Source organism: Aethalodelphis obliquidens, unplaced genomic scaffold, assembly GCF_003676395.1.
Source record: "Aethalodelphis obliquidens isolate GAN/ISIS:26980383/991018 unplaced genomic scaffold, ASM367639v1 scaffold119, whole genome shotgun sequence".
In the NCBI taxonomy this organism is placed as follows: Eukaryota; Metazoa; Chordata; class Mammalia; order Artiodactyla; family Delphinidae; genus Aethalodelphis; species Aethalodelphis obliquidens.
In genome coordinates this window covers 88,794-102,455 of record NW_020838063.1, presented here as the reverse complement: position 1 = coordinate 102,455, position 13,662 = coordinate 88,794, and the positions used below count along the sequence as shown (strand labels likewise).

Sequence of the window (13,662 nt, the reverse complement as noted above, 5' to 3'; positions counted from 1 at the left end):
AGAGATTACAGTAGGAAACTTCCCTAATATGGGAAAGGAAAGAGTTAATCAAGTTCAGTAAGCACTGAGAGTCCCATACAGGATAAATCCAAGGAGAAATATGCTAAGACACATATTAATCACGCTGTCAAAAATTAAATACAAAGAAAGCATATTAAAAGCAGCAAGGAAACAGCAACAAATAACACGCAAGGGAATCCCATAAGGTTAACACCTGATCTTTCAGCAGAAACTCTGCAAGCCAGAAGGGAGTGGCAGGACATATTTAAAGTGATGAAGGAGAAAAACCTGAAACCAAGATTACTATACCCAGCAAGGATATCATTCAGATTTGATGGAGAAATTAAAACCTTTACAGACAAGCAAAAGCAGAGAGAGTTCAGCACCACCAAACCAGCTTTACAACAAATGCTAAAGGAACTTCTCTAGGCAAGAGAAGGAAAAGACCTACAATAACGAACCCAAAACAATTTAGAAAATGGGAATAGGAATATACATATCGATAATTATCTTAAATGTAAATGGACTAAATGCTCCCACCAATAACACTGATTGGCTGAATGGATACAAAAACAAGACCCATATATATGCTGCCTACAAGGGACCAACTTCAAACCCAGAAACACACACAGACTGAAAATAAAGGGATGGTAAAATATATTCCATGCAAATAGAAACTGAAAGAAAGCTGGAGTAGCAATTCTCATATCAGACAAAATAGACTTTAAAATAAAGACTATTAGAAGAGACAAAGAAGGACACTACATAATGATCAAGGGATCGATCCAAGTAGAAGATATAACAATTGTAAATATTTATGCACCCAACATAGGAGCACCTCAATACATAAGGCAAATGCTAACAGCCATAAAAGGAGAAATCGACAGTAACACATTCATAGTAGGGGACTTTAACACCCCACTTTCACCAATGGACAGATCATCCAAAATGAAAATAAATAAGGAAACACAAGTTTTAAATGATACATTAAACAAGGTGGACTTAATTGATATTTATAGGACATTCCATCCAAAAACAACAGAATACACATTTTTCTCGAGTGCTCATGGAACATTCTCCAGGATAGATCATATCTTGTGTCACAAATCAAGCCTTGGTAAATTTAAGAAAACTGAAATCATATCAAGTATCTTTTCCGACCACAACGCTATGGGACTAGATATCAATTACAGGAAAAGATCTGTAAAAAACACCAACACACGGAGCCTAAACAATACACTACTTAATAACAAAGTGATCACTGAAGAAATTAAAGAGGAAATAAAAAATACCTAGAAACAAATGACAATGGAGACACAACAAACCGAACCAATGGGATGCAGCAAAAGCATTTCTAAGAGGGAAGTTTATAGCAATATAAGCCCATATTAAGAAACAGGAAACATCTCAAAAAAACAACCTAACCTTGAACGTAAAGCAATTAGAGAAAGAAGAACAACAACAAAAAGCCCCGAAAGTTAGCTGAAGGAAAGAAATTATAAAAATCAGATCATAAATAAATGAAAAAGAAATGAAGGAAACGATACCAAAGATCAACAAAACTAAAAGCTGTTTCTTTGAGAAGATAAACAAAATAGATAGATCATTAGCCAGACTCATCAAGAAAAAAAGGGAGAAGACTCAAATCATTAAAATTAGAAATGAAAAAGGAGAAGTAACAACTGACACTGCAGAAATACAAAAGATCATGAGAGATTACTACAAGCAACTCTATGTCAATAAAATGTACAACCTGGAAGTAATGGACAAATTCTTAGAAATGCACAACCTGCCAAGACTGAATGACGAAGAAATAGAAAATAAGAATAGACCAATCACAAGCACTGGAATTGAAACTGTGATTAAAAATCTTCCAACAAACAAAAGCCCACGACCTGATGGCTTCACAGGTGAATTCTATCAAACATTTAGAAAAGAGCTAAGACCTATCCTTCTCAAACTCTTCCAAAATAGACCAGAGGGAGGAACTCTCCCAAACTCATTCTATGAAGGACCATCACCCTGATACCAAAACCAGACAAGGATGTCACAAAGAAAGAAAACTACAGGCCAATATCACTGATGAACATAGATGCAAAAATCCTCAACAAAATACTAGCAAACAGAATCCAACAGCCCATTAAATGTATCATACACCATGATCAAGTGGGGTTTATTCCAGAAATGCAAGGATTCTTCAATATACGCAAATCAATCAATATCATAATCCATATTAATAAATGGAAGGAGAAAAACAATATGATCATCTCAATAGATGCAGAGAAAGCTTTCTACAAAATTCAACACCCATTTATGATAAAAACTCTGCAGAAAATAGGCATAGAGGGAACTTTCCTCAACATAATAAAGGCCATATATGACAAACCCACAGCCAGCATCATCCTCATTGCTGAAAAACTGAAAGCATTTCCACTAAGATCAGGAACAAGACAAGGTTGCTCACTCTCACCACTCTTATTCAAAATGGCTTTGGAAGTTTTAGCCACAGCAATCAGAGAAGAAAAGGAAACAAAAGGAATCCAAACTGGAAAAGAAGAAGTAAAGCTGTCACTGTTTGCAGATGACATGATACTATACATAGAGAATCCTAAAGATGCTACCAGAAAACTACTAGAGCTAATCAATGAATTTGGTAAAGTAGCAGGATACAGAATTAATGCACAGAAATATTTGGCATTCCTATACACTAATGATGAAAAATCTGAATCTGAAATCAAGAAAACACGCCCATTTACCATTGCAACAAAAAGAATAAAATATCTAGGAATAAACCTACCTAAGGAGACAAAAGACCTGTATGCAGAAAATTATAAGACACTGATGAAAGAAATTAAAGATGATACAAATAGATGGAGAGATACACCGTGTTCTTGGATTGGAAGAATCTATGTTGTGAGAATGACTCGACTACCCAAAGCAATCTACAGATTCAATACAATCCCTATCAAACTACCACTGCCATTTTTCACAGAACTAGAACAAAAAATTTCACAAAATGTATGGACACACAAAAGACGCTGAGTACCGAAAGCAATCTTGAGAACGAAAAATGGAGCTGGAGGAATCAGGCTCCCTGACTTCACGTTACAGTACAAAGCTACAGTAATCAAGACAGTATGTTACTGGCACAGAAACAGAAAGATGGATCAATGAAACAGGATAGAAAGCCCAGAGATAAACACACGCACATATGGTCACCTTATCTTTGATAAAGGAGGCAGGAATGTACAGTGGAGAAAGGACAGCCTCTTCAATAAGTGGTGCTGGGAAAACTGGACAGCTACATGTAAAAGCATGAGATTAGATCACTCCCTAACACCACACACAAAAATAAGGTCAAAATGGATTAAAGACCTAAACGTAAGGCCAGGAACTCTCAAACTCTTAGAGGAAAACATAGGCAGAACACTCTATTACATAAATCACAGCAAGATCCTTCTTGACCCACCTCCTAGAGAAATGGAAATAAAGACAAAAATAAACAAATGGGACCTAATGAAACTTCAAAGCTTTTGTACAGTAAAGGGGACCATAAACAAGACCAGAAGACAACCCTCAGAATGGGAGAAAATATTTGCAAATGAAGCAACTGACAAAGGATTAATCTCCAAAATTTAAAAGCCGCTCATGCAGCTCAATATCAAAAAAAAAACAAACAACCCAATCCAAAAATGGGCAGAAGACCTAAATAGACATTTCTCCAAAGAAGATATACAGACTGCCAACAAACACATGAAAGAATGCTCAACATCATTAATCATTAGAGAAATGCAAATCAAAACTACAATGAGATATCATCTCACACCAGTCAGAATGGCCATCATCAAAAAACCTAGAAACAATAAATGCTGGAGAGAGTGTGGAGAAAAGGGAACACTCTTGCACTGCTGGTGGGAATTTGAATTGGTTCAGCCACTATGGAGAACAGTATGGAGGTTCCTTAAAAAACTACAAATAGAACTACCATATGACCCAGCAATCCCACTACTGGGCATATACACTGAGAAAGCCATAATTCAAAAAGAGTCATGTACCAAAATGTTTATTGCAGCTCTATTTACAATAGCCCGGAGATGGAAACAACCTAAGTGTCCATCATCGGATGAATGGATAAGGAAGATGTGGCACCTATATACAATGGAATATTACTCAGCCATAAAAAGAAACGAAATTGAGCTATTTGTAATGAGGTGGATAGACCTAGAATCTGTCATACAGAGTGAAGTAAGTCAGAAAGAGAAAGACAAATACCGTACACTAACACATATATATGGAATTAAAAGAAATGTCATGAAGAACCTAGGGGTAAGACAGGAATAAAGACACAGACCTACTGGAGAACGGACTTGAGGATATGGGGAGGGGGAAGGGTGAGCTGTGACAAAGCGACAGAGAGGCATGGACATATATACACTACCTAACGTAAGGTAGATAGCTAGTGGGAAGCAGCCACATAGCACAGGGAGATCAGGTCGGTGCTTTGTGACCGCCTGGAGGGGTGGGATAGGGAGGGTGGGAGGGAGGGATATGCAAGAGGGAAGAGATATGGGAAAATATGTATATGTATAGGTGATTCACTTTGTTATAAAGCAGAAACTAACACACCATTGTAAAGCAATTATACCCCAATAAAGATGTTAAAAAAAAACTACAAATAGAACTACCATACGACTTAGCAGTCTGACTACTGGGCATATACCCTGAGAAAATCATAATTCAAAAAGAGTCATGTACCAAAATGTTCATTGCAGCCCTATTTACAATAGCCAGGAGATGGAAGCAACCTACGTGTCCATCATTGGATGAATGGATAAAGAAGATGTGGCACATATATACAATGGAATATTTCTCAGCCATAAAAAGAAACGAAATTGAGTTATTTGTAGTGAGGTGGATGGACCTAGAGTCTGTCATACAGAGTGAAGTAAGTCAGAAAGAGAAAAAAAAATACCTTATGCTAACACAGATATATGGAGTCTAAGGAAAAAAACAAAAGGTCACGAAAAACCTAGGTGTAAGACGGGAATAAAGACACAGACCTACTAGAGAATGGACTTGAGGATATGGGGAGGTGGAAGGGTAAGCTGTGACAAAGTGAGACAGTGGCATGGACATACATACACTACCAAACGTTAAATAGATAGCTAGAGGGAAGCAGCTGCATGGTATAGGGAGATCAGCCTGGTGCTTTGTGACCACCTAGAGGGGTGGGATAGGGAGTATGGGAGGGAGGGAGATGCAAGAGGGAAGAGATATGGGAACATATGAATATGTATAACTCATTCACTTTGTTATAAAGCAGAAACTAACACACCAATTAAACAATTATACTCCAATAAAGATGTTAAAAAATAAAATAAGATAAAAAAAAAGAAATCCAAAGGATAAACCTACACACCTTTGGTCAATTAATCGATGACAAAGGACACATGAATATACACTGGAGAAAAGACTGTGTCTTCAACAAGTGGTGCTAGGAAAACTGGACAGGTACATGTAAAAGAATGAAATTAGAACACTCCCTAACACCATAAACAAAGATAAACTCAAAATGGATTAAAGACCTAAATGTAAGGCCGGACACAATAAAACTCTCAGAGGAAAACATAGGCAGAATATTTTTTGGCAAAAATCACAGCAAGCTCTTTCTCGAACTGCATCCTAGAGTAATGAAAATAAAAACAAAAACAAAGAAAAGGAACCTAATGAAACTTAAAACCTTTTGCATAGCAAAGGAAACCATAAACAAGACAAAAAGATAACTCTCAGAACAGGAGAAAATATTTGCAAATGAAGCAATGGAGAAGAGATTAATCTCCAAAATATACAAACAGCTCACAGAGCTCAATATCAAAAAAAAAACCGCAATCAAAAAAATTGGCAGAAGACAGAAATAGACATTTCTACAATGAAGACACACATATGGCCAAGAGGCACATGAAAAGATGCTCAACATCGCTAATTATTAGAGAAATGCAAACCAAAACTATAATAAGGTATCACCTCACTCCGGTTGGAATGGCCAACATCAAAAAATCTACAAACAGTAAATGCTGGAAAGGGTGTGGAGAAAAGGGAACCCTCCTGCATTGTTGGTGGGAATGTTAATTGATACAGCCACTATTGAGAACAGTATGGAGATTCCCTAAAAAACTTAAAATAGAAGTACCATATGACCCAGAAATCCCACTACTGGGCACATACTCTGAGAAAACCATAATTCAAAAAGACACATGCAACCCAATGTTCATTGCAGCACTCCTTACAATATCCAGGTCATGGAAGCAACCTAAATGTCCATAACAGATGAATGGATAAAGAAGATGTGGCGCATATATACAATGGAATATTACTCAGCCATTATTAAAAGAACGAAATTGAGTTATTTGTAGTGAGGTGGATGGGCCTAGAGTCTGTTATACAGAGTGAAGTAAGTCAGAAAGAGAAAAACAAATACCGTATTCTAACACATATATATGGAATCTAAGAAAAAAAAAGTCATGAAGAACCTAGGGGCAAGATGGGAATAAAGACACAGACCTACTAGAGAATGGACTTGAGGATATGGGGAGGGGGAAGGGTAAGCTGTGACAAAGTGAGACAGTGGCATGGACATATATACACTACCAAACGTAAAATAGATAGCTACTGGGAAGCAGCCTCATAGCATAGGGAGATCAGCTCAGTGCTTTGTGACCACCTAGATGGGTGGGATAGGGAGGGTGGGAGGGAGGGAGATGCAAGAGGGAAGAGATACGGGAACATATGTATATGTATAACTGATTCACTTTGTTATAAAGCAGAAACTAACACAAAATTGTAAAGCAATTATACTCCAATAAAGATGTTAAAAAAAGAAAAGAAGATGTGGTACATATACAGAATGGAATATTACTCGGCCATAAAAAGAAACATGTGGGGTCATTTGTAGAGACATGGATGGACCTTGAGACTATCACACAGAATGAAGTAAGTCAGAAAGAGAAAAACAAATATCGTATATTAACACATATATGTGGAATCTGGAACAAATGCTACAGAAGAACTTGTCTGCAAGGCAGAAACAGACACACAGACATAGAGAACAAATGTATGGACACTAATGCTAAAGTGGGGATGGGATGAACTGGGACATTGGTATAGGTATATATACACTAATATGTATAAAATAGATAACTAATGAGAACCTGCTGTATGGCATAGGGAACTCTACTTAATGCTGTGTTGTGACCTAAATGTGAAGGAAATGCAAAAAAAGAGGGGATATATGTATATGTATAGGTGATTCCCTTCACTTTACGGCAGAAACTAACACCACAATGTAAACCAACTCTACTCCAATAAAAAAAAAATGTCGCCAAATATTTTAAGTAATGGGCAGAAGACCTAAATAGACATTTCTCCAAAGAAGACAGACATATGGCCAACAAACACATGAAAAGATTCACAACATCACTAATTATTAGAGAAATGCAAATCAAAACTACAGTGAGGTATCACCTCACACTGGTTAGAATGGCCATCATCAAAAAATTTACAAACAATAAATGCTGGAGAGGTTGTGGAGAAAGGGAACCCTACACTTTTGGTGGAAATGTAAATTGGTACAGCCACTACGGAGAACAGTATGGAGGTTCCTTATAAAACTAAAAATAGCAGTACCAAATGACTCAACAATCCAACTCCTTTTCCTGGAGAAAACCATAATTCAAAAAGATACAGGCACCCAAATGTTCATTGAAGCACTATTTACAATAGCCAGGACATGGAAACAACCTAAATGCCCATCAACAGAGGAATGGATACAGAAGATGTGGTGCATATATACAATGGAATATTACTCAACCATAAAAGTGAACGAAATTGCATTATTTGTAGAGACATGGATGGACCTAGGGACTGTCATACAGAGTGAAGTAAGTCAGAAAGAGAAAAAAAATATCGTATATTAACGCAGATATTTGGAATCTAGAAAAATGGTATAGATGAACTTATTTGCAAAGCAGAAATAGAGACACAGACGTAGAGAATAAACATATGGATACCAAGCGGGGAATGGGGAGTGGGATTGATTGGGAGATTGGGATTGACATATATACACTACTATGTATAAAATAGATAACTAATGAGAACAGACTGTATAGCACAGGGAACTCTACTCAAGGCTATGTGGTGATCTAAATGGGAAGGAAATCCAAGGAAGAGGGGATACATGTATACATGTGGCTGAATCACTTTGCTGTACAGCAGAAACTAACACAACATTGTAAAGCAACTATTTTCCAATAAAAGAAAAAAGGATATTATTAGAGATGGGCAATTGCATGCTATAGCTAAGTAACAGAGGTGGTTTTCTGAAGGATGCACATTTGATCAACTTACTGGGCTTTGGTATAAGCCAACGGCCACCCTCCTCTTTCTGAAGCCACTCAAGAAACCATACTAAAATTAATACATTAAATGACTCATTGGGGGAACTGATAAAATGATAGCCTGGGGAAAACAATACTTTTGGAAACCTTCCCCCAAAATAGTAGCTGAAATATGTCAGAGGTGTCAGATCTGTCCTAAGTATAACCCAGAAAAACCTATTTATACTTCTCAGAACCACTTTCCTTTGCCTCCTGGTCCCTTTGCTATCTGTCAACTGGGTGTTATCTACCTGTCTCCCTCTCAAGGATACAAATATGTTCTGATGATGATGTGCATGTATTCCCATTTGGTGGAAGCCTTTCCTTGCAGACGTGCAACTCCCCTTACAGTGGCCAAAATATTGTTGGAAAGGATTATTCTTTTTTTTAACATCTTTATTGGAGTATAATTGCTTTACAATGGTGTGTTAGTTTCCGCTTTATAACAAAGTGAATCAGTTATACATATACATATGTTCCCATATCTCTTTCCTCTTGCATCTCCCTCCCTCCCACACTCCCTATCCCACCCCTCTAGGTGATCACAAAGCACCGAGCTAATCTCCCTGTGCTATGTGGCTGCTTCCCACTAGCTATCTATTTTACGTTTGGTAGTGTACATATGTCCATGATAAATACCGTATGCTAACACATATATATGGAATCTAAGGGAAAAAATGTCATGAAGAACCTAGGGGTAAGATGGGAATAAAGACACAGACCTACTAGAGAATGGACTTGAGGATATGGGGAGGGGGAAGGGTAAGCTGTGACAAAGTGAAAGGATTATTCTTAATTGGGGAATTCCTCTGCAATTACATAGTGATAATGGTGTCCATTTCACTGGACAAATTCTAAATGCTGTTTGTGAAATCTGGCCTATGCTACCACATTTCCACTGTGACTATCATCCTCAATCTTCTGGTGTAATGGAAAGAACAAATGACATAATCGAGACCTAACTAGCAAAAATCTCTGAGGCCTTCGGCCTTCCTTGGCCTAAATTGCTACCCATAGTTCTGGTAAACTTAATATCTATACCCTTTCGAAAACACAAACTGTAACCATTTGAAAAAATTATTGAAAAACCCATGATTCTTGACTCAGGACTATGTAAGCCCCTTCTAGTCAAGGGAGATCTTTTACATTATTGTCAAAGTCTCATTAAGGCTCTAAAAAAATGAGCACCTGGTTGAAAACTTTTTCCACAGTGAGCTCCTGGGAGATGGAGATACAGAACACCACAATTTAAAACCAGTGGACTATGTTTATTGGAAAAGACATATTTTAAAGGACTCCTTACAACCCAGATAGAAGGGACCCTATTAGGTACTTTTAACCAACACCCTGTGCTGCTAAACTTAAAGGCGTTGATTCTTGGATTCATGTTTCCAATTTTTAAAAAAAGCCTTCCCCACCTGTGTGGGCCTCTGAAACAGTTGGAGACCTAAAGCTGAAAGTGATCCAGAAGTGACTCAGATGGCACCTAATGTAGATGGCTCTCCCAAGACTTTGGACAAGGCTGGTACTCTCCATGATCCTCATTGATGAAATCCCTCAAGTTACCCTCGTTCTAATTACTGTCATCATAGAGTTGTTACATCTTCTTCATTATGTAATAACTGATGAGGCACCAAATTGCCTTTCCTTCTTATAGACACACTTTCAAGGAGTGAAAATTTTCATGAATAGGTTTATGGCCAGGAATTAAAGTTTAGTGGAAATGACCCTGGCCCTTTGGTCCTTCGATTTTGACTATGAAGGACTGGAGAATTGAACTTTTGGGACTCCTCCTTGAAGTTACAGTTTTATTAATGTGCTTTACCCTATTACATACAGTAGGCATCCTCCATGAGTGGCAATTCTATCTTGCATTAACTCTGCTGGGAATAAGCCTCTGGCTCCAAGTCTTGCCCATTCGATTAATTTATTCCACTTGGTGTTCTTTCACCAACCAAGACCAGGAGTTACCCTTAGTCTTCTTTATATTAAAATAGCTGACTTTTCTTGGGATACTTCCTTTACTAGAGTTATGTTATTATCTCTCTTATTATCCACCCAGGCTCCTTATGACTGGGAAAATAATGCCTTATTCTGCATTTCCCAAAGTCTAGCCATGGAGGAAATCTAAAAGACTATTGGATATGCCATCAGCACCCTAGATAATTCACTGAATACCCAGGATCCCCTTGCCTTGGCTATCTCCAATCTTACTCGTATCCCTCTACCATACCCTTTTCAGAATTCATCTATTCTCCAAGCATACCATGTTCATCTACTCAAATCCACAGTTCCCTTTCCTTGTTTGCCTTGTTTGGAACCAGATAAAACCCAGAATATTCCCATAGGAACATGTGTTCCAACGAAGCCCTTTGGTTACCTGGAAACATCAGATCCAGCTTCCAAACACCCAACTTTACTTCACTGTGCCAAGAAAAACATATTCTCATGATAACCGCCATGTATTCCTACAAGGAAGGCTTCTAGACTGCTCAAATATAACCAACACATGGTTGAATTTCACCTTTGACACCTCCTTTCTCTATGCTCCATCTATGTCTTTATTTGTGGTTGGAAGAGTAGCACCTGGGGGATGTCCTGCCCCAACACCCTAACCCCACGTTCTCAATGTGCTCTAGGACTTTTAATAGTTCCTTTGACTGTGTTAAATTCTTCAGAAATTACCAAATGGCACACACACTCTACTTTCAGCCTATGCCAAGAAACCCCTTCTGAGGGATTTCAGAGGTTCCCAAGAATTATTCAAACCACGTGGGGAGATGGAGCCATTGAAAAAATTACTCAATATCTCTCTGCTACCATAGCAGACACAGCTAATGTCACAGCTAGAGCATTAAGTGCCCAAAAAGACTTCCTGAATTTGCTTGCTCATGTTATGTTAGATAAAAGATTTTCCTTGGATTACCTTCTTGCAGAACTTGGAGGTATCTGTGTCATCTTAAATAACACCTGTTGTACTTGGATAAATGCCTCTGGTATAGTAGAAACTCAAATTAAGATCTTAACAAAAGAAGACCAATTGACTTCATTCTGATAGTCTTAATACTCCCCTAATGTTTGATTTTTTTATTTGGTTACCCTCAAACATTGTATCTTGGTTCAAAACTGTTCTGCAAACTGGGTTATTACTCTTAATAATTGTTGTCAGCTTCTTTATATTGATAAAGTGCTTGCTTAAATTGATTACTTCTATACTTAGCCATTCTACTGCTCAGTTGATGTTCACACAAGTCGATATACTCGAGGCAGCACATCACGGTGCCTCCAATGAATTTTACAGTCCATCCATTGATTCATTCACACAACCACCCTCTAAGGGACATGATGGACCTGGAGCAGGCAACCAAGCCATTCTGGCTATGTAGGAATAAGAATTGCTCCAATGATGTTTTCTTCAGGAAAAAGCATGGGCTAAAGGGGGAAATGTGAAAAGAACTATGTCAGGAATGACTAAGACATGACCTGAGGACCTCCACGTTTGCTGCCCATGCTGGACTTTTGCTGAACACTCTAAATTAAAACTGCTAAAGAGTTGCTGAGTTGCTAAAAGGAAAGAATAATACTGAGAACTGGACTTCATCTGGACTAAGAAAACATAACTTTCCCTAGTAATGAATGAGATGCATTCCATAACTCAATCTTATGTACAGAATAATTTTACCCTCCAATCCAAATTGTTGGTAAACAACTTGTATAAGACTGCATTGATGTCCCTCTTTTCCTCTAAAAACCCTGGCCATTTCCTCTAGTGGGACACTATTCTGGTTTCTTCCAGACTTTCTGTGATCCCTGAATTGCAATTCTAAGATCCCAAATAAATTACCTTTTTGACTCTTTACAGTTAGTGGTCCATAAAGGTTGATACAAAAAAAGCTTAGTCACAAAAAAGCTTTCACACACATCCTTTTATTTAGTCCTTACAACCACCCTGTGAAGTGAGGAGAACTAATTTCATTATCCCCATTTGGTAAAGGAAGAAAGACAGTCTCAGAGAGGTTAATAAATTTGTTCAGTCATAAGCTACTAGTTGAGGGGACCAGCATTCTAACTCGAGTCTTCCGGCTTCAAAATCCGTGATCTTTCGATTACAACATACTGGGCTTTTATGTGAGTGTCAGTTAGCCTGGGCCACATCTGTTATGATGGATAGAAAAAAATTAAGCAGAGACCAGTTGTAACTCTTCTCTGATCCTCAGCCTGACAGTAGAAAGAAAACTAACTGGAGGGACGTGGAATTCGAATAGAAAGAGGCTGAAGTTGGGGAGGGAAAGAGTAGGCTCTGGAAAGAAAAGAAGTAGAAGAAGCTCTAACTGGGGGGTCAGCTATACACAGACGCCAGCTGGCCTGGCAATGTCACCTCTCGCGTTTTCCTTCCCGGCTGAGCAAGTCCAGGTCCACTCTGCTACACCTCCTTCCTTTCTCATAGCCCACCTTGGGGCTGCACAGATGTTTTTGCCCCCAAAACCCACACATGCATGCGGGGGAGCTGGGGTGGGGGTGATGGTGGTGGTCTGGGCAACTGCTGGGGCAGGTCAGGGGAGGAGTCAAGAGGAGAGTAGGGAAACACTGGATAAAGGAGGTAACTCTCCGGGAGGCAATGCCAAGCGCGGCGCTCAAGAAAGGCTGTTACAACTGCAGCGAGTGTATATAAAAGGCTGGAGTAAAGGCGTGTGTGAGGTAACGACTGGGGAGCCGGGAGGAGCTGGGGTCGGAGGGACAGGTCAGGGAGGGACCCATCAAGCAAACACCCGGCGCGGGGTCCGCGTCACGTGAGAGGACAGTTGGCACAGGACCACCTCTCCTTCGCGCCGCAGCCGCCAGCAGGCAGATCCCAAGGAGAAGAAAGTTCAGATTGGGTGAAAGGGGGTGTGAACCGAGGAATATCACTCGGGTCCCGCGCGGAAGAGGGCGTCAAAGAGCACCCTGAGAAGGCTTGAGGGGGCGTGCCTGGGCTCACGGCAGAGCACCGAGAGGGAGCCCAGGGTTCCCAGCCTCGCCAAACTCTTCTCCTTACCTTGGGCACAGTGATATGGTCCATGACCGCGGCTCCCGCCACCCGACTGCCTCACCGCTACTCGGGCTGCTGCCGCCACCACCGTTCTACTTGCCTCCTTGCCCAACCCGGGTTCCATCTCCCGCCCTACCCTACTGGATCAAGCTCTCGTCACCTGATCCTCGGGAGGCTCCTATCGCGGCACTTCGCCCATGG

The 13,662-nt window shown here is 39.5% G+C and overlaps 1 protein-coding gene across 1 annotated transcript in view; it reads right to left on the bottom strand.

Moving 5' to 3' along the window:
* The window catches only part of ASB12 (ankyrin repeat and SOCS box containing 12), a 332,952-nt gene extending 319,397 nt beyond the window's left edge, over nt 1-13,555 (bottom strand). Inside the window, exon 1 of the mRNA XM_027098063.1 lies at nt 13,468-13,555. Coding sequence (XP_026953864.1) covers nt 13,468-13,491 — 24 coding nt within the window. The 5' untranslated portion in view covers nt 13,492-13,555. The remainder of the gene's footprint in view (nt 1-13,467) is intronic.
* Nucleotides 13,556-13,662: the final 107 nt, after the last annotated feature.